Source organism: Neoarius graeffei, chromosome 23 (genome assembly GCF_027579695.1).
Source record: "Neoarius graeffei isolate fNeoGra1 chromosome 23, fNeoGra1.pri, whole genome shotgun sequence".
Lineage (NCBI taxonomy): Eukaryota > Metazoa > Chordata > Actinopteri > Siluriformes > Ariidae > Neoarius > Neoarius graeffei.
The window spans coordinates 7,696,680-7,723,455 of record NC_083591.1 but is presented as its reverse complement, the minus strand read 5'-3'; the positions used below and the strand labels follow the sequence as shown (position 1 = coordinate 7,723,455).

Genomic DNA, 26,776 nt, shown 5'->3' with positions numbered 1-26,776 from the left:
AGGAACGGGTTCTTCGTCTCAGTTTAATGTTTAATAATATGCCTGAGGTTTCTGCTTCAAGAGTTTTGCACTGGAGCTAAAAACAAGTAACGGATTTATAAAGCTATCAGGGTTTTTTTTTTTTTTGTGCCATGCAAACTGACTGAGAGGCTGTTCAGACTGACCCGGCCCTCCATGGATTGGCAGATCTAACCATACCAGAGTCCAGGTGTTGTCATGCTCAATTTTTTTCCAATTTTCGTCAGTTTGCACTGTAAATCCTGAGCTCTGTCTGAGTGCATGAAAGCTGTTTTTGAAGCCAGGTGCCTAAATCATGACACGCAGCCCTTAAACCGTCAAGCTGCTTAATATTGAAACTCGAGCTAAACTCCATCCCTGATGCCAGAACTTTTTGTCCAGGACTAACAAGAGCTGAGTGGAACTTTTATCTGAGAAGCCAGGTAGCATTGATTGTTTTAATTAAACTTGACGAGGGAAGAAAAAAAAAAAACACGCATTTGGACTCGAAAACTTCCTTTTTTGGCCAAACTGTTTGTCATGGTGTCAGGTACGCGAGGGAGGCGGATGTAAGTGCAGAAGTTTTCAGTTTAATAACAAAACGCAGAATATATTTGTAGTGAAAGAATCTATACGCAGGCGAACAGTCCAAAATGGCAGGCTAGATATGAGGCGTGGAAACAGGCAAAGGGTCAGTCGAGGCGCAAACAATACATCAACGGCTAAGCAAGAAACAAGCACAAGAATCAAGAAACCAGGAAGACAAGAACACTGGTAGAAAGGCTCGGTAATGCGTACTTAACGTAGCGCAATACTTCGCGATGCACTTGCATCAGTACAGTCCTTAAATAGGTAAACGTATAGTTCTCTAATTGAGTTCAGGTGCACCTTGTTGACGGCAAGCGTGCTGGAGCCCACTCGGCGCACGTGCAGCCTGAAGTGCGCCTTCAGGTGCACGCCCCACAGCACGCAGGACTGATGCATGGATTCAAAACTGTGCAGCTCCATCCTCTATACAGTACTGTGCAAAAGTCTTGGGCGCACTATTTTTTTTTTTCATTCAAACTTTGTTATACACTCACCGGCCACTTTATTAGGTACACCTGTCCAACTGCTCGTTAACACTTAATTTCTAATCAGCCAATCACATGGCGGCAACTCAGTGCATTTAGGCATGTAGACATGGTCAAGACAATCTCCTGCAGTTCAAACCGAGCATCAGTATGGGGAAGAAAGGTGATTTGAGTGACTTTGAACGTGGCATGGTTGTTGGTGCCAGAAGGGCTGGTCTGAGTATTTCAGAAACTGCTGATCTACTGGGATTTTCACGCACAACCATCTCTAGGGTTTACAGAGAATGGTCCGAAAAAGAAAAAATATCCGGTGAGCGGCAGTTCTGTGGGCGGAAATGCCTTGTTGATGCCAGAGGTCAGAGGAGAATGGCCAGACTGGTTCGAGCTGATAGAAAGGCAACAGTGACTCAAATAACCACCCGTTACAACCAAGGTAGGCAGAAGAGCATCTCTGAACGCACAGTACGTCGAACTTTGAGGCAGATGGGCTACAGCAGCAGAAGACCACGCCGGGTGCCACTCCTTTCAGCTAAGAACAGGAAACTGAGGCTACAATTTGCACAAGCTCATCGAAATTGGACAATAGAAGATTGGAAAAACGTTGCCTGGTCTGATGAGTCTCGATTTCTGCTGCGACATTCGAATGGTAGGGTCAGAATTTGGCGTCAACAACATGAAAGCATGGATCCATCCTGCCTTGTATCAACGGTTCAGGCTGGTGGTGGTGGTGTAATGGTGTGAGGAATATTTTCTTGGCACTCTTTGGGCCCCTTGGTACCAATTGAGCATCGTTGCAATGCCACAGCCTACCTGAGTATTGTTGCTGACCATGTCCATCCCTTTATGACCACAATGTACCCAACTTCTGATGGCTACTTTCAGCAGGATAATGTGCCATGTCATAAAGCTGGAATCATCTCAGACTGGTTTCTTGAACATGACAATGAGTTCACTGTACTCAAATGGCCTCCACAGTCACCAGATCTCAATCCAATAGAGCATCTTTGGGATGTGGTGGAACGGGAGATTCGCATCATGGATGTGCAGCCGACAAATCTGCGCCAACTGTGTGATGCCATCATGTCAATATGGACCAAACTCTCTGAGGAATGCTTCCAGCACCTTGTTGAATCTATGCCACGAAGAATTGAGGCAGTTCTGAAGGCAAAAGGGGGTCCAACCCGTTACTAGCATGGTGTACCTAATAAAGTGGCCGGTGAGTGTAGATTTCTATTTTATGACTTCTACATTTTAGAGTTCCAAACATTCGTTTTGTTTTGTTTTTTGTTTGTGTGTTTTTTTTTTTTCCCCCAGGACAAAATTAAATGTTACAGGAAAAAAAATATTAAGAGAGCACTTTTCAGATTTAAAAAAGAAAACCTAATGAAGGCTAGGTTTTGGGGCAAAATTAAGAAGCGAGTGTGACTGTCAAAGTGTCCGGAAGAACTGTGCCTGGTTCTGCAAGATGCTCCGTGAAACCTACAGCTAATTTCCTTATCAATTCCATTCCGTGTCATCCAAGACCTGTTGGTGACGCTATGAAGTCTTTGCAGATAGTTCGGTCAAGCATGGCAGACAGGAGATCTTCATTTTGCAGGCCAACGTTTTCCTCGATCAGTTTCTTCAGGGTCAGCGATGGTTGACCGCGTCTTCGTTTGTTATCTGGTTGCCATAGAAGGACCTTGGCAGCCATCTCGTCATGGCGCATCGCAAGGGCCAGATGGCGGTTACGAATGACCAGTGAGATTTGTGTTAGGCCACCATAGAGTTGTTTGTTGGTGCTGTGGCTCTTTCAAGAAACATTTCAGGGCAGCAGTAAGTCAGACATCTTCCCAGTGCATGTTGGACTCCGGCAGGGCTGCCCTTTGTCACCGGTTCTGTTCATAATTTTTATGGACAGAATTTCTAGGCACAGTCAGGGGCCGGAAGGAATCCTGTTTGGGAACCACAGGATTTCATCTCTGCTTTTTGTGGATGATGATGTCCTGTTGGCTTCTTCAAACCAGGACCTTCAGCATGCACTGGGGTGGTTTGCAGTCGAGTGTTAAGTGGCTGGGATGAGAATCAGCACCTCCAAGTCCGAGGCCATGGTTCTCGACCGGAAAAGGGTGGCTTGCCCTTTCCAGGTTGGTGGAGAAGTCCTGCCTCAAGTGGAGGAGTTTAAGTATCTCGGGATCTTGTTCATGAGTGAGGGAAGGATGGAGCATGAGATCGACAGGCGGATCGGTGCAGCCTCCGCAGTGATGCGGTCGCTTTACCGGTCCGTCGTGGTGAAGAAGGAGCTGAGCCAAAAGGCGAAGCTCTCAATTTACCGGTCGATCTATGTTCCGACTCTCACCTATGGTCATGAGCTTTGGGTAATGACCGAAAGAGCAAGATCGCGGATACAAGCGGCCGAAATGAGTTTCCTTCGCAGCGTGGCTGGGCGCTCCCTTAGAGATAGGGTGAGAAGCACAGTCACTCGGGAGGAGCTCGGAGTAGAGCCGCTGCTCCTCCACATCGAGAGGAATCAGCTGAGGTGGCTCGGGCATCTTTTTCGGATGCCTCCTGGATGCCTCCCTGGGGAGGTGTTCCAGGCATGTCCCCCCGGGAGGAGGCCCCGGGGAAGACCCAGGACACGCTGGACGGACTATGTCTCTCGGCTGGCCTGGGAACGCCTCGGTGTTCTTCCCGAGGAGCTGGCCGAGGTGTCTGGGGAAAGAGAAGTTTGGGCTTCCATGCTCAGACTGCTGCCTCCGCGACCCGGCCCCGGATAAAGCGGAAGAAGACGAGACGAGAAGGAGGCGAGTGTAGTTTCCATCAAGCTTTTTACTCAGGGTTTTGATTAACGTCCACGATTCAGACCCATAGAGCACGATAGACTCGATACATGACTCATCTCATACCAAATATTCATTTGTTATATTGATTTATTATGCCTTACTTCTGTTTATAGTATTTTTTTACATGTTGAAACATTTTCATTATTTTTAAGCCATTTTTGGTCTCCAGCATTATTTATTTAAACGTGTCTAATACTTTTTTGCACATTTTAATTCCTCTAAAGCTCAAAACTCACATCTTTACTTTCTGTCATTGTTCATCATTTTGTTTGTAGTTTGCCTGCAATGCATCTTTGGCAGCTTGGATTATGAAATATAAAAATATGTTGGATATTAAAAACTGCATCGGATATCAGTCTGATATTGCCAATGCTGACGTGAGAGAAAATGACAACATGATTCATGTTCAATCCAAGCAAAGCAAACTGTACTGTGTGAAAATACTAAGAGAAGGAACGACGTGATACAATATGAGCATCAGTGAGCATCCTTGTTGAAAAATGAAAGCAAGATACCATGAATTGATCTCTCTCAAACGTAGAGCAGTGAGAAACGTCACAGTTAAAGGTAGACTGCCTTTCAGCTTTTTCAAGTGTAGGTCATAAAAAGAATTTCCCCTGACACCCAATTATTTTTCTTGAGTGGACTGAAAGCGACTGAATTTGAATCATAGACTTCCAATTTTATTAGTTTCTTTTGTTAAAAAATAGAACAATTTAATTAATTTAGAGCCGCGTGGCTCTAAATTCTCCGCTATTTTTTCCTGCTTTACCATGACTCAATATAAGGTATGATGTCATGCATCACGTGGTGGGCTTTCCCCGTTTGTGCAAGGCATTGTGGGATACAAATTTGAAACAGGAGAGAAAAATGGAGGACGTGAGTGTGCGAAGGAAACGTGAAAGACTGACTACAGTAATGGAAAGCGAGAAGAAGAAAAGACATTGTTATATACGAAGGAAAGGAAACACAGGCCCAAGTAATACAGTAGTGCTTGAAAGTTTGTGAACCCTTTAGAATTTTCTATATTTCTGCATAAATATGACCTAAAACATCAGAGTTTCACACAAGTCCTAAAAATAGATAAAGAGAACCCAGTTAAACAAATGAGACAAAAATATTAGACTTGGTCATTTATTTATTGAGAGAAATGATCCAATATTACATATGTGAGTGGCAAAAGTATGTGAACCTTTCCTTTCAGTATCTGGTGTGACCCCCTTGTGCAGCAAGAACTGCAACTAAACATTTCTGGTAACTGTTGATCAGTCCTGCACACTGGCTTGGAGGAATTTTAGCCCGTTCCTCCGTACAGAACAGCTTCAACTCTGGGATGTTGGTGGGTTTCCTCACATGAACTGCTCGCTTCAGGTCCTTCCACAACATTTCCATTGGATTAAGGTCAGGACTTTGACTTGGACATTCCAAAACATTAACTTTATTCTTCTTGAACCATTCTTTGGTAGAACGGCTTGTGTGCTTAGGGTCGTTGTCTTGCTGCATGACCCACCTTCTCTTGAGATTCAGTTCATGGACAGATGTCCTGACATTTTCCTTTAGAATTTGCTGGTATAATTCAGAATTCATTGTTCCATCAATGATGGCAAGCCGTCCTGGTCCAGATGCAGCAAAACAGGCCCAAACCATGATACTACCACCACCATGTTTCACAGATGGGATAAGGTTCTTATGCTGGAATGCAGTGTTTTCCTTTCTCCAAACATAACGCTTCTCATTTAAGCCAAAAAGTTCTATTTTTGTCTCATCCGTCCACAAAACAGGTTTCCATTAGTCTTCTGGCTTGTCCACGTGATCTTTAGCAAACTGCAGATGAGCAGCAATGTTCTTTTTGGAGAGCAGTGGCTTTCTCCTTGCAACCCTGCCATGCACACCATTGTTGTTCAGTGTTCTCCTGATAGTGGACTCATGCACATTAACATTAGCCAATGTGAGAGAGGCCTTCAGTTGCTTAGAAGTTACCCTGGGGTCCTTTGTGACCTCGCCGACTATTACACGCCTTGCTCTTGGAGTGATCTTTGTTGGTCGACCACTCCTGGGGAGGGTAACAATGGTCTTGAATTTCCTCCATTTGTACACAATCTGTCTGACTGTGGACTGGTGGAGTCCAAACTCTTTTTAGAGATGGTTTTGTAACCTTTTCCAGCCTGATGAGCATCAACAGCGCTTTTTCTGAGGTCCTCAGAAATCTCCTTTGTTCATGCCATGATGCACTTCCACAAACATGTGTTGTGAAGATCAGACTTTGATAGATCCCTGTTCTTTAAATAAAACAGGGTGCCCACTCACACCTGATTGTCATCCCATTGATTGAAAACACCTGACTCTAATTTCACCTTCAAATTAACTGCTGATCCGAGATGTTCACATACTTTTGCCACTCACAGATATGTAATATTGGATCATTTTCCTCAATAAATAAATGACCAAGTATAATATTTTTGTCTCATTTGTTTAACTGGGTTCTCTTTATCTACTTTTAGGACTTGTGTGAAAATCTGATGATGTTTTAGGTCATATTTATGCAGAAATGTAGAAAATTCTAAAGGGCTCATAAACTTTCAAGCACCACTGTAAATATTGGCGCTCAGCGAGCACCTCGGTGCGATCAGCTGTTCGTTTAGCGACAGAATGATGGAATGGTCAGACAGTGCACGGTCAAAGAAAACCTGCGCATGCGCGTGCACAGACTTCCTCTGTCTGCTTGACTGACTGTGTGAAGCGAGTGATTTCATGCACATTATTTGCTTTAATCCCCTCAAATTAAATAACTTCCCAGCCACAGAACAGAACGGCCTGATATTTTGTGAGATATTACAGACATAAACATGTATCACAGTGACCAAATTTCAGAGGGAACTAAATGTCACAGATTTTATGAAATCGAAAGGCCGTGTAGCTTTGAGAGAGCAGTTCGTTTCTGAAAGCACTGGGCACCAAAATACGCACACTTCCTTTCTCCAAGGTGTAATTCATAGCCGCTCATTTTTAACGACCAGGCTCGCTGATGTCACTCCAGCAATGTCTGTTAAAAATACTCTTTCTAAGATCTTGGACACACACCTCAGTATGGGGTAGTGTTTGAGTCAAGACCACCAAAACTGACACCAAGTCCTGACCAAGACCAAGGCTTGGAGGGGGTTGAGATCAAGTCGAGACCAAGGCTTGGAGGGGGTTGAGATCAAGTCGAGACCAAGACCAGGAGGGGTTGAGACCAAGACCAAGGCTTGACACACGGACTCGGGATTTTATGTCCGAGACCGAGACAAGACCATGTTAGAATGCAGTTGATTCCGAGACCTTCAGAAAGTGGTCTTGAGACCAAGGCTCATCTTGAGTCCTACAACTCTTGCATGAAGTATTGATTGCATGCAGGACACGGCATCGTATGCAACAGTACTGAATAAAATGTTCTCTGATGCTGCTGATTGCTTAACACTGAGTAGGTTCATCATTTCATCATCATTCATCTGAATGGTATTGAAGCACCGCTATAATATACTGTATAACTCCAGCTTACTGGTGTTCGTCTGGTTGAAAAGCTTCCTAATCTGCGAACAAGGTTCCTGCGAAGATACCCGCTGGCTATTTTGATGCCTTATTAAGTTACTTGTGATTTTGACCTCGTCTCCTTATGTCTGACCCTTTACTACATCACGAGACACCAGTCTAAACTGATCCTAAGTGCTCACGGGGCATGTAGCCACTGCTTTTACACACCTCGTGGGTCAGAGGTTGCCATTTCCCCGCCAGCCAAAAACGACCCCACACACCTTTTAAAAAAAAAAAAAAAGTCTAATCCACCCTGATGAAGAAGCCCACCAGGGAATGCCTCCCTTAAGTGCTGCCTTTGTTCGGAGCGTGAAGGGCGTATCAGCTCAGCCATGACCCTCTCAAGAGCGTGTCCCAAGGGAGGGCCGGCCAGGTCGCTGAGGGTCACCGGAGGTCACCTGAGATGCCCTGTAGTTTACTCAGAACCCCCGAGGGCACGCTGAGATCCAGAGTTATTTCTTCCTCCTTTCTCCGTCTTGTTGCGCTTTTCCTTTTCTAGCCGCCGCTAATGGTGTGAGAGTGAAGCGTGAGTGGTGTTGGAAGTGGAGAGGTCGTGTGTTTGTCCATGGTCCTGGTATGGAGAGGTTAAAAGCTTGCCCTGGCAGACAGACTGAAAGAGGGTGGTGGTGGAGAGAAAAACAAATGTCAGGATGACAAACTGGGCTCAGGGCTCGAGATGGAGGGCAGAAAGAGAGAGATGTTATTTTATGAAGGAAAAAATACATCTTTTGACATGTGTTTGATGAACTCTTGAGCACAAACGTTCCGAAATGTATTATTCAGGGAAGACTAGAACGCTACTTTATTTGAGCTTGAAAGAAAGTTGAGCAATTGGCGTTCATTAGCTAGCCTTCTTGCTTTCATGTTCTTGCCCAGAAACTTTAGTTGACTTGACAATTTATCTAGACTAATTTTCATGGAGAAAAGTTTGTGCGTTTTTTTTTTTTAACACTTCCTGTACTAGATCTCCGTCACTTTTTATCCCGAAGCCATCTGAAGAATAAGCTAGCAAGATAAATAATAATTAATGAATGCTAATTCATTCATAATTAATGCTCTAGAAACTTGTTTTGGTTCTGTATAGTTAAAAAAAAAATAAAGGCTTAAAAATACAATGTGGTTTGATGTGTTTCCACTTGAGTAATTGTAGGTTAAAAGGTTTTAAAAGGAAATTGTACATCATAATGACTGTTAAAGTGACCCATTTATTATGAAAGAAGCTTCTCAGGAATGTGACGTGATCGTGCCAAGTGGGCGGAGCTTCCACCTTCTTACACTTGCTAAATTTCAGATCATGAGCTGGTTGTTTATCTAGATGGCAAAAAAAAAAATCACTACAGCTTAAGAGAAGAAATGGTATATCGATTTAGTGCATGATCCAAAGATTGATTGATTGCAACCAAAATTGCGGTTTCTACCCAGATTGTCTTGCCTTAAGAGAGAAAGGAATTAAAAAAAAAAAAAAAAAAAGAGTAAGACGCAGGCTGGTAGAGCACTTAATCTCTGGGCGGTTCTCAGGAATTCTGGGACATAGCTGCAGTTCGCTCACCTGTGCAGACCCCGAACACACGGCTCGTTAACTCAGGAGCTGACGCACACCGGGCGTGGCCCTCGAGAGAACCGTGTGTGTACGGGTGTGAGTCGAACAGACAGTACCTTCAATCTTCTCTTTATCACCACCTTCTTTCCACCTCACTGCTCATAATGTCAGTGGATGAAATGAAATGAAATGTAAAAACTCTTACTCTTCCTGTTGTGATCGTTTTGAGATCCTGGGACAAAAACATCATGTCAGTCAACATGTCTCAGAAAACGACCAATAATTTACTACTTATGACTTCCTGAGTGGCACCCCATCATTGGAAGATCATAATTCCTCATCCCGACGATGGCACAGCTATCTGGAGCTAGAAGCCAAGGAAACAAAATTGGCCGTACTACAGTACATGTGAGTGTGTATGCAAGGGATGACGTAATCTCTCTTCCCTGTAATTCAGAGCGACAGTATGTATGCAGAAGCGGGCGGATAGCACGGTGACAGATATAAAAATAGGTACCCTGTGGGTACGTGGGGCTACTGCTTATAAATCAAATTGTTTTCTGATCCCATGTCCATACAGTAAGCATCGCATATGTACATGTGATCAATTCTACTCGCCTCATCTCTTGCAAGCATCACCAAGCTGTGAGCAGCATCAGGGCTTGGAGTACGAGTTATTTCGGTTACCAGTTTTGTCTTGTTCAAAATACAGTGCCGTGAACTAGATCTCTTTTCAAAATAGTCCGAAAGCACTTCATGAATTGTCTTCGAAGTATTGTTTAGTACTAATGAGCACATTTTGTCTCTAGTGTAGTGTAAAGACTCAAAATTAAAGCGAATAGCAGAAGTTTGATATTGGTTTCTCGATATATCTGCCTAAAAAAAAAAAGTTGGAAAACCTTTCATTTGACCTTTCAGAAGGACCAAACAAAAGCTGTGATGATCAAAAAGGTACATTTTCTTAAAATAAACGCCGCTTATTCAATATCGAATCACTAGCGTCGGCGAACCACGAGGTGAATTTCGTTTATCTTTTTATCTTCCGATACTACGAAGTTACAGCAAGGTTTCTCTTATCTCGTTTCTGGTTCTGATCAGTTCCGAAGTTTATCAAGAAGTTGAACGGGTAATCGAACTTGATCAGGATAAGTGCTGATTGATTATGAAGTTTCGCGATTGTTACACTCATTCTTACAACACTTTAACATAGCGGCTTTGCCATTCATTCTTGTGTACCTTTGATATCATGAGATCAACTGTCCATATCGCGAGATCATGATTCGCCGTTCTGGTGATTGTGCGCTGTTGTTACTCGTTCTTAGATTCTAACATGACATAGTGGCTCCGCCTCTATGAGGCTGTAGCCACAAAAAAACCAACCTTATTTACGTTTCATTATTTTTGGTGAAAATGGTAGTTTTGGTGGTTAAAAAAAAACTATATTAACGTAGCCTGGCAAGCCAGACTAAATGTGAATATTTAGTCTGGCCTCGATCCGTAGACATTTCTGAAGGGTGGGGGTGGAACAAACCGCTGTCTTTCAAACTGTCTCTGTGCGTATAGGCCAACGCTCTGACCAATCAGCGCAACAGTGACTGTGACGTAGTCAGAGCGACAGAAAGCAGTGGGGGAGGCCTTGAAATAAATAATTTTTCAAAATGCGTATTAATTAATAAACAGGTTCTAGATATTAAGAAGTTTGGAGATAATGACCACAATTTTGGAGTCTATACCACATACTTAACATACACTCTTATTTTTTCCAAGTGTTTTTCAAGGGTTTGCTTAAACTGTTTTTGAGAGTTTTTATTTAGTGGTGTTTGGTGAAATAATTTCCCTTAAATTTAAAATAACGGGAAAATAAGAAACAATCAAAAAGTAATGTTTCAGAGCTGTTTATTAATTCTTCGTACTGCACAAACTAGCCCCATCCTTTTGGCTACGAGCGGAGCCAGCTGGTAGATCAGACTTTTGCCATAGCCGGTCGGCAAAACAGCGAAAACGTCCTTCTTGAAAAGGAATGAGCGGAGAGCCTCTTCCTGCTCATGTTTCAACGAAAACTCCAAGTCTAATTCTTCTAAAACTGATTCCAAAGCGGAGTCAAACGCGCGCTGTTCACTAGCCGTAGCCATCTTTCCTGTTGTGCTTTCTCCAGCGTCGCGCAGCTTTGTCGTCACTCCTGCAAAAGCCCGCCCAAAGAATCCAAACAAAAACCTTGCGTTGTGATTGGCGGGGCACGATTTGATGCCCGGGGTGTTTTTGTTTATATGGTGCGAGGCTAGACCCACTCGCTAGGCAAAAATATTTTTGGCCGCTAGGCGGGTGGGTCTAGTTTACTAGGCTAATATTAACGTGGTTCCACTAAACAAAAAATCCAAGCACAGACGCACCTCCACTTCCTCTCATGACCATTCCGATTCTCTGTATATGCAACTAAGAAACGCCTCCGTTAATCCATCATTTGCATACAAGAACCTGATTGTCTCTTATATTTTATGACGTAACAACACTTGGATTTTCGAAGAACACACCAGAAACACATTTCTGAGAATGAGAATTTCTTCTCACTGTGAGGCTGAAGGTAAGTCATGTGTTATCTTGGACAACAACTTCTCCACAGTTTTTATTTGACCTTCAACCTAATGCTTGCGTTTACAGGGAGCGGCTCTCAGGTCGTCGTGGCGTTCTCGGCTTTTCTGAACGGCCGCTACACGCCAGCTGACCTGACCGGAGACGTGGCCGTGTCCTACAGTTCACCCACAGGTACAAAAGTCTTTTAAATATGCGTCAGAAGAACTGTATTTCATTTCGTGTCAGAAGTTTGTAACAGTCAGAGATATCGCTGTTCTTGATTTTGGGGGCGGGGGGAACAGGCTGGTGAAGGAACAACTGTTTATAGCTGATGTAATGATTGAAAACCGGTTTTGCAGATAACTCCAAATGGATAAAAAGTGTGTGTTGATCTTTAGTTGATAAATCGTCTGATGTAGGAAACTGACTTGAGATAAGAGAAACAAAAGTCTTCGGGGCTTGCTGTTATAGGAGAATAATCAACGGTAGTTCTGCTTCACGTCAGGCTGCATCACATCCACTCACTGTTGATTTATTTTCTTATAACAGCATGCCCCCAAGTGTTTTATTAGACAAGTGGTACACACAGTGGCAGGGAGGACGGGTTTTATAAGTCGGACTTGAATCCCGTTTTTGTTTTCAATCCTAGTGTTGCAGCCAGTTGAGCCCTTCTCCACTGTATTTTTAGAGTTTTTAAAAAATAATAATAATTGATACGGCATTTGATCAACTCGCTGCTCAAAATATTAATCTAAACATTAACCTTTGTTTTCTGGATTTGACAAGTCTTCAAACCTCCCATCCGAACGGCTTTGCCAACTCTACTGACCAAACAATCAATACTAAATCAACATTCGGAGAAACTTCGTCCATGCGAGTGTGTGAGAGAACGCTTCTGGATCCAGATGGCGTTCACGCTCTGGAAGGCATTATCCTCATCCCTCAGCGAGCCTCTTTATTTCAGCGCAAATGTCACGCTGTTTTTTACGATTATTTTGCTCAATCCGAGAGCTTCACGGAGAAAAAGTGAAAAGGCCGCCGTTTATGCCGTTGTTTCCTTTGGACGGCGTGCAGGTTGGCAGAGGCTCATGGAAAGCTTCCTAAACGAGCTTTAAATCTGGACTCTTTTTCATTTTACGATTATCCCTCTAAAAATAAGTGAGTGGAAAGGCTGTCTGTTTCACAGGCTGCTCAGTCTGACATATTAGATCACAAGTGGAACCCGGTTCTTTCTTTCTTTCTCTTGCTCGTGCTCTCTCTCTCACTCTCTCTCTCACACACACACACACACACACACACACAGCCACATTGGCCATTTAACACTGACTTGTTACAGAGAGGGGAAACCCCGCTCCGATGAACATGAAAAGTTTTACAGTGAACAGACGCAAACACGTCAGATCAGACACATACTTTAGTCCTGCAGTCTGTCTGTAGATAGAGTTGTTTATGTAGAATTTAATATATAGGGTATTAAAGTTGAATTTGTCAAAATGAGAGCACCATGAAAGGGTAAAATGTGCTGTGTGTCACCATTTTAATATTTTCTGACTATGAACTTTCAGGCTTGGTGAAAGAGGCCGCTTTTTTTTTTTTTTTTAAATCAGGCACAGTGAAGAGGTGGTGTGTCCTTTTTTTATCATCAGACACAGTGATGTGTCCTTTTTTTTTTTTTAATCAGGCACAGTGAAGAGGAGGAGACGTGTCCTTTATCAGGCACAGTGAAGAGGAGGAGACGTGTCCTTTATCAGGCACAGTGAAGAGGTGTGCCCTTTATCGGCCCCTGTGAAGGAGGCGTGTCCTTTCTTTATCAGGCACAGTGAAGAGGAGGAGACGTGTCCTTTATCAGGCACAGTGAAGAGGTGTGTCCTTTATCGGCCCCTGTGAAGGAGGCGTGTCCTTTCTTTATCAGGCACAGTGAAGAGGAGGCGGTGTGTCCTTTCTTTATCAGGCACAGTCAAGAGGAGGCGTGTCCTTTTTTTATCAGGCACAGTGAAGAGGAGGAGGCATGTCCTTTATCAGGCACAGTGAAGAGGTGTGTCCTTTATCGGCCCTTGTGAAGGAGGCGTGTCCTTTCTTTATCAGACACAGTGAAGAGGAGGAGACGTGTCCTTTATCAGGCACAGTGAAGAGGTGTGTCCTTTATCGGCCCCTGTGAAGGAGGCGTGTCCTTTATTTATCAGGCACAGTGAAGAGGAGGCGTGTCCTTTTTTTATCAGGCACAGTGAAGAGGAGGAGACGTGTCCTTTCTTTATCAGGCACAGTGAAGAGGAGGAGACGTTTCCTTTCTTTATCAGGCACAGTGAAGAGGAGGAGGCATGTCCTTTCTTTATCAGGCACAGTGAAGAGGAGGAGGCATGTCCTTTCTTTATCAGGCACAGTCAAGAGGAGGCGTGCCCTTTCTTTATCAGGCACAGTGAAGAGGAGGAGGCATGTCCTTTCTTTATCAGGCACAGTCAAGAGGAGGCATGTCCTTTCTTTATCAGGCACAGTCAAGAGGAGGAGGCGTGCCCTTTCTTTATCAGGCACAGTCAAGAGGAGGCGTGTCCTTTCTTTATCAGGCACAGTCAAGAGGAGGAGGCGTGTCCTTTCTTTATCAGGCACAGTCAAGAGGAGGAGGCGTGTCCTTTCTTTATCAGGCACAGTCAAGAGGAGGTGTGCCCTTTATCAGGCACAGTGAAGAGGAGGAGACGTGTCCTTTATCAGGCACAGTGAAGAGGTGTGTCCTTTATCGGCCCCTGTGAAGGAGGCGTGTCCTTTCTTTATCAGGCACAGTGAAGAGGAGGAGACGTGTCCTTTATCAGGCACAGTGAAGAGGTGTGTCCTTTATCGGCCCCTGTGAAGGAGGTGTGTCCTTTCTTTATCAGGCACAGTGAAGAGGAGGCGGTGTGTCCTTTCTTTATCAGGCACAGTCAAGAGGAGGCGTGTCCTTTTTTTATCAGGCACAGTGAAGAGGAGGAGGCGTGTCCTTTATCAGGCACAGTGAAGAGGTGTGTCCTTTATCAGCCCCTGTGAAGGAGGCGTGTCCTTTCTTTATCAGGCACAGTGAAGAGGAGGAGACGTGTCCTTTCTTTATCAGGCACAGTGAAGAGGAGGAGGCATGTCCTTTCTTTATCAGGCACAGTGAAGAGGAGGAGGCATGTCCTTTCTTTATCAGGCACAGTGAAGAGGAGGAGGCGTGCCCTTTCTTTATCAGGCACAGTCAAGAGGAGGCGTGTCCTTTCTTTATCAGGCACAGTCAAGAGGAGGCATGTCCTTTCTTTATCAGGCACAGTCAAAAGGAGGAGGCGTGTCCTTTCTTTATCCGGCACAGTGAAGAGGAGGAGGCGTGTCCTTTCTTTATCAGGCACAGTGAAGAGGAGGAGGCGTGTCCTTTCTTTATCAGGCACAGTGAAGAGGAGGAGGCATGTCCTTTCTTTATCAGGCACAGTGAAGAGGAGGAGGCGTGCCCTTTCTTTATCAGGCACAGTGAAGAGGAGGAGGCGTGCCCTTTCTTTATCAGGCACAGTCAAGAGGAGGCGTATCCTTTCTTTATCAGCCACAGTGAAGAGGAGGCGTGTCCTTTCTTTATCAGGCACAGTCAAGAGGAGGAGGCGTGCCCTTTCTTTATCAGGCACAGTCAAGAGGAGGCGTGTCCTTTCTTTATCAGGCACAGTCAAGAGGAGGCATGTCCTTTCTTTATCAGGCACAGTCAAGAGGAGGAGGCATGCCCTTTCTTTATCAGGCACAGTCAAGAGGAGGCGTGTCCTTTCTTTATCAGGCACAGTCAAGAGGAGGAGGCGTGTCCTTTCTTTATCAGGCACAGTCAAGAGGAGGAGGCGTGTCCTTTCTTTATCAGGCACAGTCAAGAGGAGGCATGCCCTTTCTTTATCAGGCACAGTGAAGAGGAGGAGACGTGTCCTTTATCAGGCACAGTGAAGAGGAGGAGACGTGTCCTTTATCAGGCACAGTGAAGAGGTGTGTCCTTTATCGGCCCCTGTGAAGGAGGCGTGTCCTTTCTTTATCAGGCACAGTGAAGAGGAGGAGACGTGTCCTTTATCAGGCACAGTGAAGAGGTGTGTCCTTTATCGGCCCCTGTGAAGGAGGCGTGTCCTTTCTTTATCAGGCACAGTGAAGAGGAGGCGGTGTGTCCTTTCTTTATCAGGCACAGTCAAGAGGAGGCGTGTCCTTTTTTTATCAGGCACAGTGAAGAGGAGGAGGCATGTCCTTTATCAGGCACAGTGAAGAGGTGTGTCCTTTATCGGCCCTTGTGAAGGAGGCGTGTCCTTTCTTTATCAGGCACAGTGAAGAGGAGGAGACGTGTCCTTTATCAGGCACAGTGAAGAGGTGTGTCCTTTATCGGCCCCTGTGAAGGAGGCGTGTCCTTTATTTATCAGGCACAGTGAAGAGGAGGCGTGTCCTTTTTTTATCAGGCACAGTGAAGAGGAGGAGACGTTTCCTTTCTTTATCAGGCACAGTGAAGAGGAGGAGGCGTGCCCTTTCTTTATCAGGCACAGTCAAGAGGAGGCGTGTCCTTTCTTTATCAGGCACAGTGAAGAGGAGGAGGCATGTCCTTTCTTTATCAGGCACAGTCAAGAGGAGGCGTGTCCTTTCTTTATCAGGCACAGTCAAGAGGAGGCGTGTCCTTTCTTTATCAGGCACAGTCAAGAGGAGGAGGCGTGCCCTTTCTTTATCAGGCACAGTCAAGAGGAGGAGGCGTGCCCTTTCTTTATCAGGCACAGTCAAGAGGAGGAGGCGTGCCCTTTCTTTATCAGGCACAGTCAAGAGGAGGAGGCGTGCCCTTTCTTTATCAGGCACAGTCAAGAGGAGGCGTGTCCTTTCTTTATCAGGCACAGTCAAGAGGAGGCGTGTCCTTTCTTTATCAGGCACAGTCAAGAGGAGGCGTGTCCTTTCTTTATCAGGCACAGTCAAGAGGAGGCGTGTCCTTTCTTTATCAGGCACAGTGAAGAGGAGGAGGCATGTCCTTTCTTTATCAGGCACAGTCAAGAGGAGGCGTGTCCTTTCTTTATCAGGCACAGTCAAGAGGAGGCGTGTCCTTTATCAGGCACAGTCAAGAGGAGGAGGCGTGCCCTTTCTTTATCAGGCACAGTCAAGAGGAGGCGTGTCCTTTCTTTATCAGGCACAGTCAAGAGGAGGCGTGTCCTTTCTTTATCAGGCACAGTCAAGAGGAGGAGGCGTGTTCTTTCTTTATCAGGCACAGTCAAGAGGAGGTGTGCCCTTTCTTTATCAGGCACAGTGAAGAGGAGGAGACGTGTCCTTTATCAGGCACAGTGAAGAGGTGTGTCCTTTATCGGCCCCTGTGAAGGAGGCGTGTCCTTTCTTTATCAGGCACAGTGAAGAGGAGGAGACGTGTCCTTTATCAGGCACAGTGAAGAGGTGTGTCCTTTATCGGCCCCTGTGAAGGTGGTGTGTCCTTTCTTTATCAGGCACAGTGAAGAGGAGGCGGTGTGTCCTTTCTTTATCAGGCACAGTCAAGAGGAGGCGTGTCCTTTTTTTAATCAGGCACAGTGAAGAGGAGGCGGCGTGTCCTTTATCAGGCACAGTGAAGAGGTGTGTCCTTTATCAGCCCCTGTGAAGGAGGCGTGTCCTTTCTTTATCAGGCACAGTGAAGAGGAGGCGTATCCTTTCTTTATCAGGCACAGTGAAGAGGAGGCGTGTCCTTTCTTTATCAGGCACAGTCAAGAGGAGGAGGCGTGCCCTTTCTTTATCAGGCACAGTCAAGAGGAGGCGTGTCCTTTCTTTATCAGGCACAGTCAAGAGGAGGCGTGTCCTTTCTTTATCCGGCACAGTGAAGAGGAGGAGACGTGTCCTTTCTTTATCAGGCACAGTGAAGAGGAGGAGGCATGTCCTTTCTTTATCAGGCACAGTGAAGAGGAGGAGGCATGTCCTTTCTTTATCAGGCACAGTGAAGAGGAGGAGGCGTGCCCTTTCTTTATCAGGCACAGTCAAGAGGAGGCGTGTCCTTTCTTTATCAGGCACAGTCAAAAGGAGGAGGCGTGTCCTTTCTTTATCCGGCACAGTGAAGAGGAGGAGGCATGTCCTTTCTTTATCAGGCACAGTGAAGAGGAGGAGGCGTGCCCTTTCTTTATCAGGCACAGTCAAGAGGAGGCGTGTCCTTTCTTTATCAGGCACAGTCAAGAGGAGGCATGTCCTTTCTTTATCAGGCACAGTCAAAAGGAGGAGGCGTGTCCTTTCTTTATCCGGCACAGTGAAGAGGAGGAGGCGTGTCCTTTCTTTATCAGGCACAGTGAAGAGGAGGAGGCGTGTCCTTTCTTTATCAGGCACAGTGAAGAGGAGGAGGCATGTCCTTTCTTTATCAGGCACAGTGAAGAGGAGGAGGCGTGCCCTTTCTTTATCAGGCACAGTGAAGAGGAGGAGGCGTGCCCTTTCTTTATCAGGCACAGTCAAGAGGAGGCATGTCCTTTCTTTATCAGGCACAGTCAAGAGGAGGAGGCGTGCCCTTTCTTTATCAGGCACAGTCAAGAGGAGGCGTGTCCTTTCTTTATCAGGCACAGTGAAGAGGAGGAGGCGTGCCCTTTCTTTATCAGGCACAGTGAAGAGGAGGAGGCGTGCCCTTTCTTTATCAGGCACAGTCAAGAGGAGGAGGCGTGCCCTTTCTTTATCAGGCACAGTCAAGAGGAGGAGGCGTGCCCTTTCTTTATCAGGCACAGTGAAGAGGAGGAGGCGTGCCCTTTCTTTATCAGGCACAGTCAAGAGGAGGCATGTCCTTTCTTTATCAGGCACAGTCAAGAGGAGGAGGCGTGCCCTTTCTTTATCAGGCACAGTCAAGAGGAGGCGTGTCCTTTCTTTATCAGGCACAGTCAAGAGGAGGAGGCGTGCCCTTTCTTTATCAGGCACAGTGAAGAGGAGGAGACGTGTCCTTTATCAGGCACAGTGAAGAGGTGTGTCATTTATCGGCCCCTGTGAAGGAGGCGTGTCCTTTCTTTATCAGGCACAGTGAAGAGGAGGAGGCGTGTCCTTTCTTTATCAGGCACAGTGAAGAGGAGGAGGCGTGCCCTTTCTTTATCAGGCACAGTGAAGAGGAGGAGGCGTGCCCTTTCTTTATCAGGCACAGTCAAGAGGAGGCGTGTCCTTTCTTTATCCGGCACAGTGAAGAGGAGGAGGCGTGTCCTTTTTTTTAATCAGGCACAGTGAAGAGGAGGAGGCGTGTCCTTTCTTTATCAGGCACAGTGAAGGGGCATATCCTTTCTTTATCAGGCATAGTGGAGGAGGCGTGTCCTTTCTTTATCAGCCCCAGTGAAGAGGCGTATCCTTTCTTTTTCAGGCATAGTGGAGGAGGCGTGTCCTTTCTTTATCAGGCACAGTGAAGAGGAGGAGGCGTGCCCTTTCTTTATCAGGCACAGTGAAGAGGAGGAGGCGTGTCCTTTTTTTTAATCAGGCACAGTGAAGAGGAGGAGGCGTGTCCTTTCTTTATCAGGCACAGTGAAGGGGCATATCCTTTCTTTATCAGGCATAGTGGAGGAGGCGTGTCCTTTCTTTATCAGCCCCAGTGAAGAGGCGTATCCTTTCTTTTTCAGGCATAGTGGAGGAGGCGTGTCCTTTCTTTATCAGCCCCAGTGAAGAAGGCATGTCTCTGTATCAGTAGCAGAGGAGGAGTCATGACCTTCACCCCCACACCTAAAACCATGTGCAGAAGTCAGTCCATTCCCAGACTGCTTTTATTTCAGGTTGAAACCACATACTTCGCATTCACTCCCACTCACGCAGAGGTCCACAGGGCAGCTGCCTGTGTCACATTAGCACCTGCTGTCACCATGCCAGCACGACTCTTAACACCCTCCGCGTAACCCGGACCAGAAAAAAAAAGAAAAACAAACATCGGTAAAGGGATTAGCATCTGTCAAGACCACTTAGAAAACCACTCAACTGGGATTAACACACTTTTAGAAGAAGCCTTGTCTCGTGTAGATGCTGTGACGAACTGCACGAGCGTCAGTGGCTCTGGCAAGCTCGGGTGCAGCGCAGCTTTCTGCACTCTCTTGCCTTTTAGGGATCAGCCACAGACACTTGTATATGAATGAGTGAATGAATAATGTGCAGCAGCATCTCAAAGCTAGGCTAAAGCCAGCGCTAACCTGCCGCTCTAGCAACAGCAATAACAAGCACATGGAGCCAAGTGACAGATGTTGGATTTCTTTAGCTTTAACGAAGCATGAGATAGCTACACGATAAGTAGCATCAAAAAGGCATCGTATAGCCCATACAAACCTGACACACAACCTGGTCCTGTGTCATCCTGCCAGGGTTTATATCGTGATAATGGCCGACTCACCGTACGTTATCCCTTACTTCATTTCTATTGAAGCTCCATTTCCAGTATTTTGATTTTTTTTTTAACAGTATGTCTTCTGTGTCACCTATAATGTAAATCAGCCAAATATAATCGGTTTTGACCTTCACGGTGCTCATAATGCTCTATTCAGAACTGTCAACTGCAGACCCTTAGGGTAAGAACATGTTTTGTAATCTGAAACTTGTCCTATAAGACGTCAAGTGGACTATCTGGTCCGAGATCAGTGTAAGAGGACCTTCAGCTGTAAGCAATTTTAATCTGTGATTATTTCCAGGTTAAAAATTGACTACTTAGGCAGCGTTGACAGATTTAAACCTAAACTCGCCAGCACTGTAGGTAACGCTGCCGAGAGACGTCTCGTGTTTTCAGAAGCGTGGTTTGAATGACTGATGTGGCCGCTACTTAAAATGCCTAGCTCTATACGCAATGGCAGTTTTTCCTTTTAGCGAATAAATAAAGACGCGAGGCCCTTCCAGGGAGGCACAAGAGCTCGCCGGGGGTAGTTAGAATTTCCGTTACAGCGGGAAGGAGGTGTGTATTCATAGACAACCGTGCCACATCGGATCCTGGAAGAGTTCGGAGACATTTCAGCTCTGTTCCCGCTTCATCGCAGGTGTATATTCATGCCTGCGAATATTGAGTGCCATGGCAGCTATTATGGCCCCAAGCAGAGGAAACCTAAGAACTTAAAGGCTTTTTAAAGAGGAAGGAGTGAAGTCCTGTCAGAAAGGGAAAAAGCGGGGCTTTTATAGCAAGCAGGAGTTCTCCCTCCACTTTTTTGACTTTTGTATGGACTCCTGTCGCGGGTCAAGTCTTGAACACAAGGCTTACAGCTTCATCCAATTTGTACAAATGTCCACTTGTCCTACAAGAAGAGACAGAATCCCAGACTATTTCCTTTATGGAAGTCTACAAAGCAAATATTTGGCAAATATTACGTGCTGGCTGTTTTTCAATTGGCACACTATCTATGGAGTATCGAATTTATTATTATTATTTTTTAGGGTGGTGATGCGTAAAACTAAACACTTGTATCAAAATGACGGCGAGTTTCCCGAAGGTACTTCTTTGACTGAGCCACAGCAGCACTCCCTCCACCAGACCGACCACTGACTTTTTTTTTTTTCTGTCAGTGTAAATGTTTTGCTGTTTATTTTGTCTGTAATATAGTGTAGGGATGTAACTATACAGTATATAGAAACGCACATTTTCTTACCAGAAAAGAAAAATGCCATCTCTAGTTCTAGTACTTGACCTGCGTATTAATTGTCCACATATCGCATGATTTCCCATTGTCGGAACTCGCACTAAAAGCACTTAACAACTTCTATATGATTAGAAGTCTATTAACAATGTTTGGTTCCTTTAAGATCTCTGCACATACAGGAACTCGTTAGTGACGTGGCAACATGGAATGTCAATGAAATTTGGCAACTTGTAGCGATGACGCAAAGTAGGCGGGAACAAATGGCCCTTTTCCACTACCCTTTTTCAGCTCACTTCAGCCCGACACGGCTCGCGTTTCGACTACCTCAGAGCAGCACGACTCGGCTCGCTTCAGCCTGACTCGGCACCCAAAACTCGCACGGTTTTGGAGTCGGGCTGAAGCGAGCCAAACCGAGCCGAGTGGGGCTAGGGGCGTGAGGAGACACTCCCCTGTGCACTGATTGGTGAGGAGGAGTGTTCTCACATGCCCACACACGCCCCGCGAGCATGCTGGGATCTGTAAACCCGGAAGAAGAAGAATTACGAATTACGAGAATTTCTGAAGATGCGCCTCGCCTCATCTATACGCTCTTGCCAGTATCTGTTGGCGTTGTCGGTGACAACAAGCCACAGCACCAAGACCAGCAACACTAACGACTCCATGTTTATTGTTTACTATCCGGGTCGTGAGACTACCGCTTAAAAGGTCACTGATGTCACTGTTTGCGCCGCCTAACGACATCACGTGACGTCCACCCACTTTCGCTAACTCCACCCAATGTGTCCACCCACTTCCAGTCAGCACGGTTCAGCGCTGTTGTAGTCGAAATGCAACCCCAACAGCCCCACTCAGCTCGACTCAGCCCAACTCGGCACCGCACGGCTCAGCCCAACTCAGCCGCGTTGGTAGTGGAAAAGCAGCAAAAGTTAAACACTGAGGCGACTACCAATGAGGGCGAAGGATACTGTTGACTAACAGATGACGTCAACACTGATATTTAACGGTTATTCTACGAAATAGTCGTATGTGAGCTGATGGCCAACGAGGCTCGTAACACCAAGTTGCCTATAAGCCACGTACGACGAGATTGAGTGGAATAACTAACAGTTTTATTCTATCCACATGCGCTGGATTTTGAGAAGCGGAGCATTTTTTTTTTTTTGCGCAAATTCGATAAATACTTTATACAAAACACCCGACAAAATAATTTCTGCTTAGAATGTAAACAAACCAGTAAAATGTGTGAAAAATGGTATAATTCTTGAAAAATTTAAAAAAGGTATGTTCTTACTATCAAATACTTTCATTCCATAGTTTGTTGCTTTTTTTCGTATTTTTTGGGGTTTTGTTTTTGAGTAGAGTTTTTTATTTCATCCTCGGTTGGTTCAGCAACACGCTCTGCCATTTTCATCGTCGTCTTTAGGTTTTTTTTTGGCGGTTGGTGAGCCAACTTAAAGGTGCGTTATCGCCACCGACTGGGCTGAAGTGTGGAACAGGAGATATTGGCGGGAGGGGAGGAAACAAAACTAGATTCTTTTAGCTATTTCTGTTTCTTTTAAATACTTGATAAAGTTATTGATATATCTGACTTGATGCGCTCTGTCATTTTGTTTTTCTCTACTCACGGTATATGAGCTGTAGTAGTAGAGTAGCCATTCAGAGCATGCAATTGCTCATGTCCAGTGAACGTGGATAGAATAAAAAAATATATAGGAGGGATACCTAGGCAACCAGAGCCTGGAATGTCCACTCGTGACCAACTGTGAGCTGCAACGAGTGAATTGCTTTATGTGGACGGCCCATTAGTTTTATTGGGAAACATTTCGAGTTTGACATTTTGAATACAGACTGGTTTTTATTCATACACTTGGCAAAATGTCGCCCAATGGAAGCAAACCACCAAATGTATGTGTGTGTATACCAGTCAAGGATCTGCATGCACGTACTATCTTCATGAATGTGTTGGGTACATTGTTTTGTACCAGATTTACTTTGAGGAAGGTTTACGCAGATTGCGTGTTTGTCTGTACGTGTGGAATGTGTTGGGAAAACGGGCTGTGGAACATAACGTAAAAGTTGTTTTTTCTTCTGTCTCTCTCCATGCTGCCTATGACAGAGCTGAACCCTGCAGGTGAGTGCTGCCACTGAAAGGAAGGACTAGAGCAGCGTTTGTTAGCTTGAAACATGGTACCTGGCGTGCTCTCTTGCTGACTCTCTGTCCTCCTCACTCTAAGGCTACATCCACACAACGGCAACGAGATGTTATTAAAAAAATATCGCGTCCACATGGGCAACGGATCAGTAAAATATCAGGTACATATGGCAACGCAACGCTTGCTGAAAACGATGCAATACACATGCCACACCTCTACGTGCGCTGTAAGACGGTCCCATCGGAGACACCAGAACAATAGAAGAAGTAGACGCATGCGCATAAACCCCTTCTTCTACCCAGCGAAGCACTCACAGGAACAAACACACAACAACAAGAAGATGATGGCTGCGACTACGCGAGGAAATCGTGCCTTCTGTGTGTACAAATTAGTTTTATTAGTGTGCATAGTTTTATATAACTTAATTTTCTTATTGTGTGTGAACATTTTGAAAAGCAGTCTTATCCAGTAAAAAAAAGAAATTCAAGAAATGGTTCAGTTACTTGTTTATTTAAAAGAAAAGCTGTATACGAAAGTGAATGCAATGCAGTGATTCATACAAAACAGCGAGAGTGCTGCTTGTTCTAGTCATGTGGTTGTGACGTCATCGTAAACAAATCCGTTCTACTCATCCAGACGACTTCGCGACGCCGCCGTTGCCAGATCTTTCCACTCTGGAACCCGTTCTCAAAAAATTTCGTTTTGGGGCACCCAAAACGCCGGTGCCATGTGGACGCCAGGCCGAAACGATAAACAATTTTATCAGATTCACCTGAATCCGTTGCCGTGTGGACAGGGCCTTAGACATGCACACTAAAAATCCATCCATATGTTCATTTGAGCTTTCACACACTGCTACACTTGTGCAAATACTGTACAGATGTGTATAGAAAACGCACATGCTGAAATTCATATGCAAATTTCATCCTCGCATAAAGTCCATTCATTGTCTTTTTTTTGGGGGGGGGGGGGGGTCAGTAGAAGCCTCAGCATCATATGTGAGATCTTTTTGCATTGTTTCTCCCTAGTAGCTGGAGAGTTTTTATTCATGCATATTATTGCTCTGAAGACCAAGAAGGTTCTCCAATTCCACTGGAGATCCACTACATTCTTTTTACGTGTACTTAATACAGTTAAATGCTCTTTTAAGCAAGCGTAAAAAGAAAGGGCAAGAAAAAAATAAATTTGAGGGAAATAAATCTGGCGAACGAAAATCAACCCATCTCAAAGCCGTCATATAATGCTCCTCCAGTTATAAGAAGCAGTCATGCCAAGCTTAACCGTACTGACTCTAATCAGTTTTTACTTGCGTTCCAAGGATGGTACAAGATATCTTGTAGTCGAACTGCAAGAAATGGAAATGTTTTAGGAATACACAAGCAAATTTTTATGTAGTGTTCATCTCAAGCTGGTATTTCATATTTAAATACAGTACAAGGTGGAACTAAAATACTGTATCATCTGCGAAATTTCTAGCTTTCTGGTAGAATTCACAAGTTGTAGATTACCATTGATTTTTCTACTGATGGTGAACTGTGTAAACTGTCTTTTACCCATGAACCATCAGATGATCAGTTCAACTGACATCTTAATTCATTTGAATTGGGACCCTGACTTCAGCTTCGGAACAAGCTGGGATATGCAAAGAAAATAATTTCATTGCGCTGTGGATGGATGGATGTTCGTCCTTCAGGGTTGAAGATGACCATGACTTCCGTTTGATTAGAAGTCATGACTTGTGCAGCCGTCAGTCTCACTCTTTCATCCCAACCTAACTGGGTCCAGGGGAAAGACAGAATTAAGACGGCTGGAGCTAGGTTGGGGTGCAGTGGATAGCCAACTGCATCTTCTACAGTGTTGCACTGTGCCCTGATCTCACACCACAAGCGTTTTGCTGGGTCCACCTTCCTGCCTGTTGAACCATCAGGTGGTGGTCTCTTCCGTGCAGTCTGCCGAGTCCAGTCTTTGGTCGTAACCCTGACCAGGGAAGTGGGGGGTTGCTAGTGCTTGCTCAAGGTACCATTCCAGGCTAGTGGAGGGAAGGACATGCCTTACTACTCCATTGCATGGGAGTCAAGGATGGCACATGCTCACTGCCCTGTAATGTATGTGTGTCAAGCAAAGCTTCTTCTTCTTCTCCTCCTCCTCTTGGTATAGTCTGATTCAAACAAGGTTAGCTGAGGTTCATTCCTGATAAGAATGTGGCCTTTTTTGTGACCCCTTGTCTCTTGAATGAGTTTTTTCTGCTCCCAGTGACAGTAATACTGTTTAGATGGCATTTGGAGGAAGATGCAATGTTGGCACAGGTCTGTAAGTGGTGTTAGAAATCCCATCAGACATGGCAACATTATAAAGGATAGATCAGGGCATCCACGGCCATCTGGGAACAACAAAAATGGTGCAAATCAAATATCTAACAGCCCCCTCAGTTTCTAGGAACTACATGCATCTGTGAAACAGTGGCAAACTCCAGGAAATCATTTAATTTCTGCAAGGATTTAAAAAGAGACAACAAGCTTTCTAAAATCACCCCAAAACCTGAGGTCAGATCACTCTAGTGTTGGATAAAGCGTAGTTTCCTGTTCAATTCCCATGGAAAGGTAGACAAGAAGGTTAGATAAAGTAGAAGTCATTTTCCCCAGCTGTGTACAGCTGTTTGCCTTACAACCACTAAAAGATCAATGATGGCTTTTTGTTGGTTTCACACTCCTTCCATTGTTTTTCAAGTCAGTCCAAAGTGGGTGTACCCACACATTTTCAGGAGGCTTTGTTCTTGCCCCATTATATTGGCGAAAGTGACGTGACCCGAGCCGTGTCAAGGCTCTGAAGCTCTGGTTACCTGGCAAGACTTTACAGGACGGGATTAGGATAGCAGTGGGGAGCAGGAGCTGCTGCTATCTACGGAATACCAGGTACTAGCCAGGAGTTTCTCAGAACCGGTGTCAGTGAGAATCAGCAGTCCGGTCTCGCAAACTTGATCGATTCTCATGACAATATTAAGTGGAGACATAAGACACTGCTTTACTTAAAGCAAAGCAAGGAAGTTCAGAAATAAATTCAAACCAAAAAGACAGGCCGTGCATCCAAAAGAAAAATGAAAGATACCAGAGGGAAAGTTTCGTGTGAGCAAAAAACGTAGGGATGGACACTTTGATCTCCTTACTTTTCAGTTCTTCTTCCCTCTTGATCCACCAGATTAAGGACTCAGACCTCTGTGGCTTACTCTTGCCTTTCATTTGCCTGGCCTGTTTGTAAAAAGTCGTATGTCTGTGCTGCCAGGAGTTCCTCGAGTAGCCCAGTGCAAGTTCGTGCTGCCGCTCTGTCTGGTTTGCTGCCCGACCACTGCCTCCAAGAACGCCAAGTACAAGATCACTGTGGACACCAACAAACCTCCAATCAACCTAAGTGAAGCCTTCCCAGGTACACCATTACAACAGTCACAACCTTACTTACCTGCATTAGTTACAACCTGCTATGTATCTCCATAAGGTCATCTACATAAGAACCCAGTGTGTCAGCGTGCACTATA

General features: G+C 45.1%; 1 protein-coding gene across 7 annotated transcripts in view; it reads left to right on the top strand.

The window, feature by feature from the left end:
- The window catches only part of bbs9 (Bardet-Biedl syndrome 9), a 253,915-nt gene that overhangs the window by 72,524 nt on the left and 154,615 nt on the right, over positions 1-26,776 (top strand). For 6 of the 7 annotated variants that reach the window (XM_060905683.1, XM_060905684.1, XM_060905681.1 and 3 more), the window contains 2 exons: positions 11,661-11,765; positions 26,527-26,667. In XM_060905683.1, the coding sequence (XP_060761666.1) occupies positions 11,661-11,765; positions 26,527-26,667 (246 nt within the window). The remainder of the gene's footprint in view (positions 1-11,660; positions 11,766-26,526; positions 26,668-26,776) is intronic. The other variant, XM_060905686.1, reaches the window with a different exon arrangement.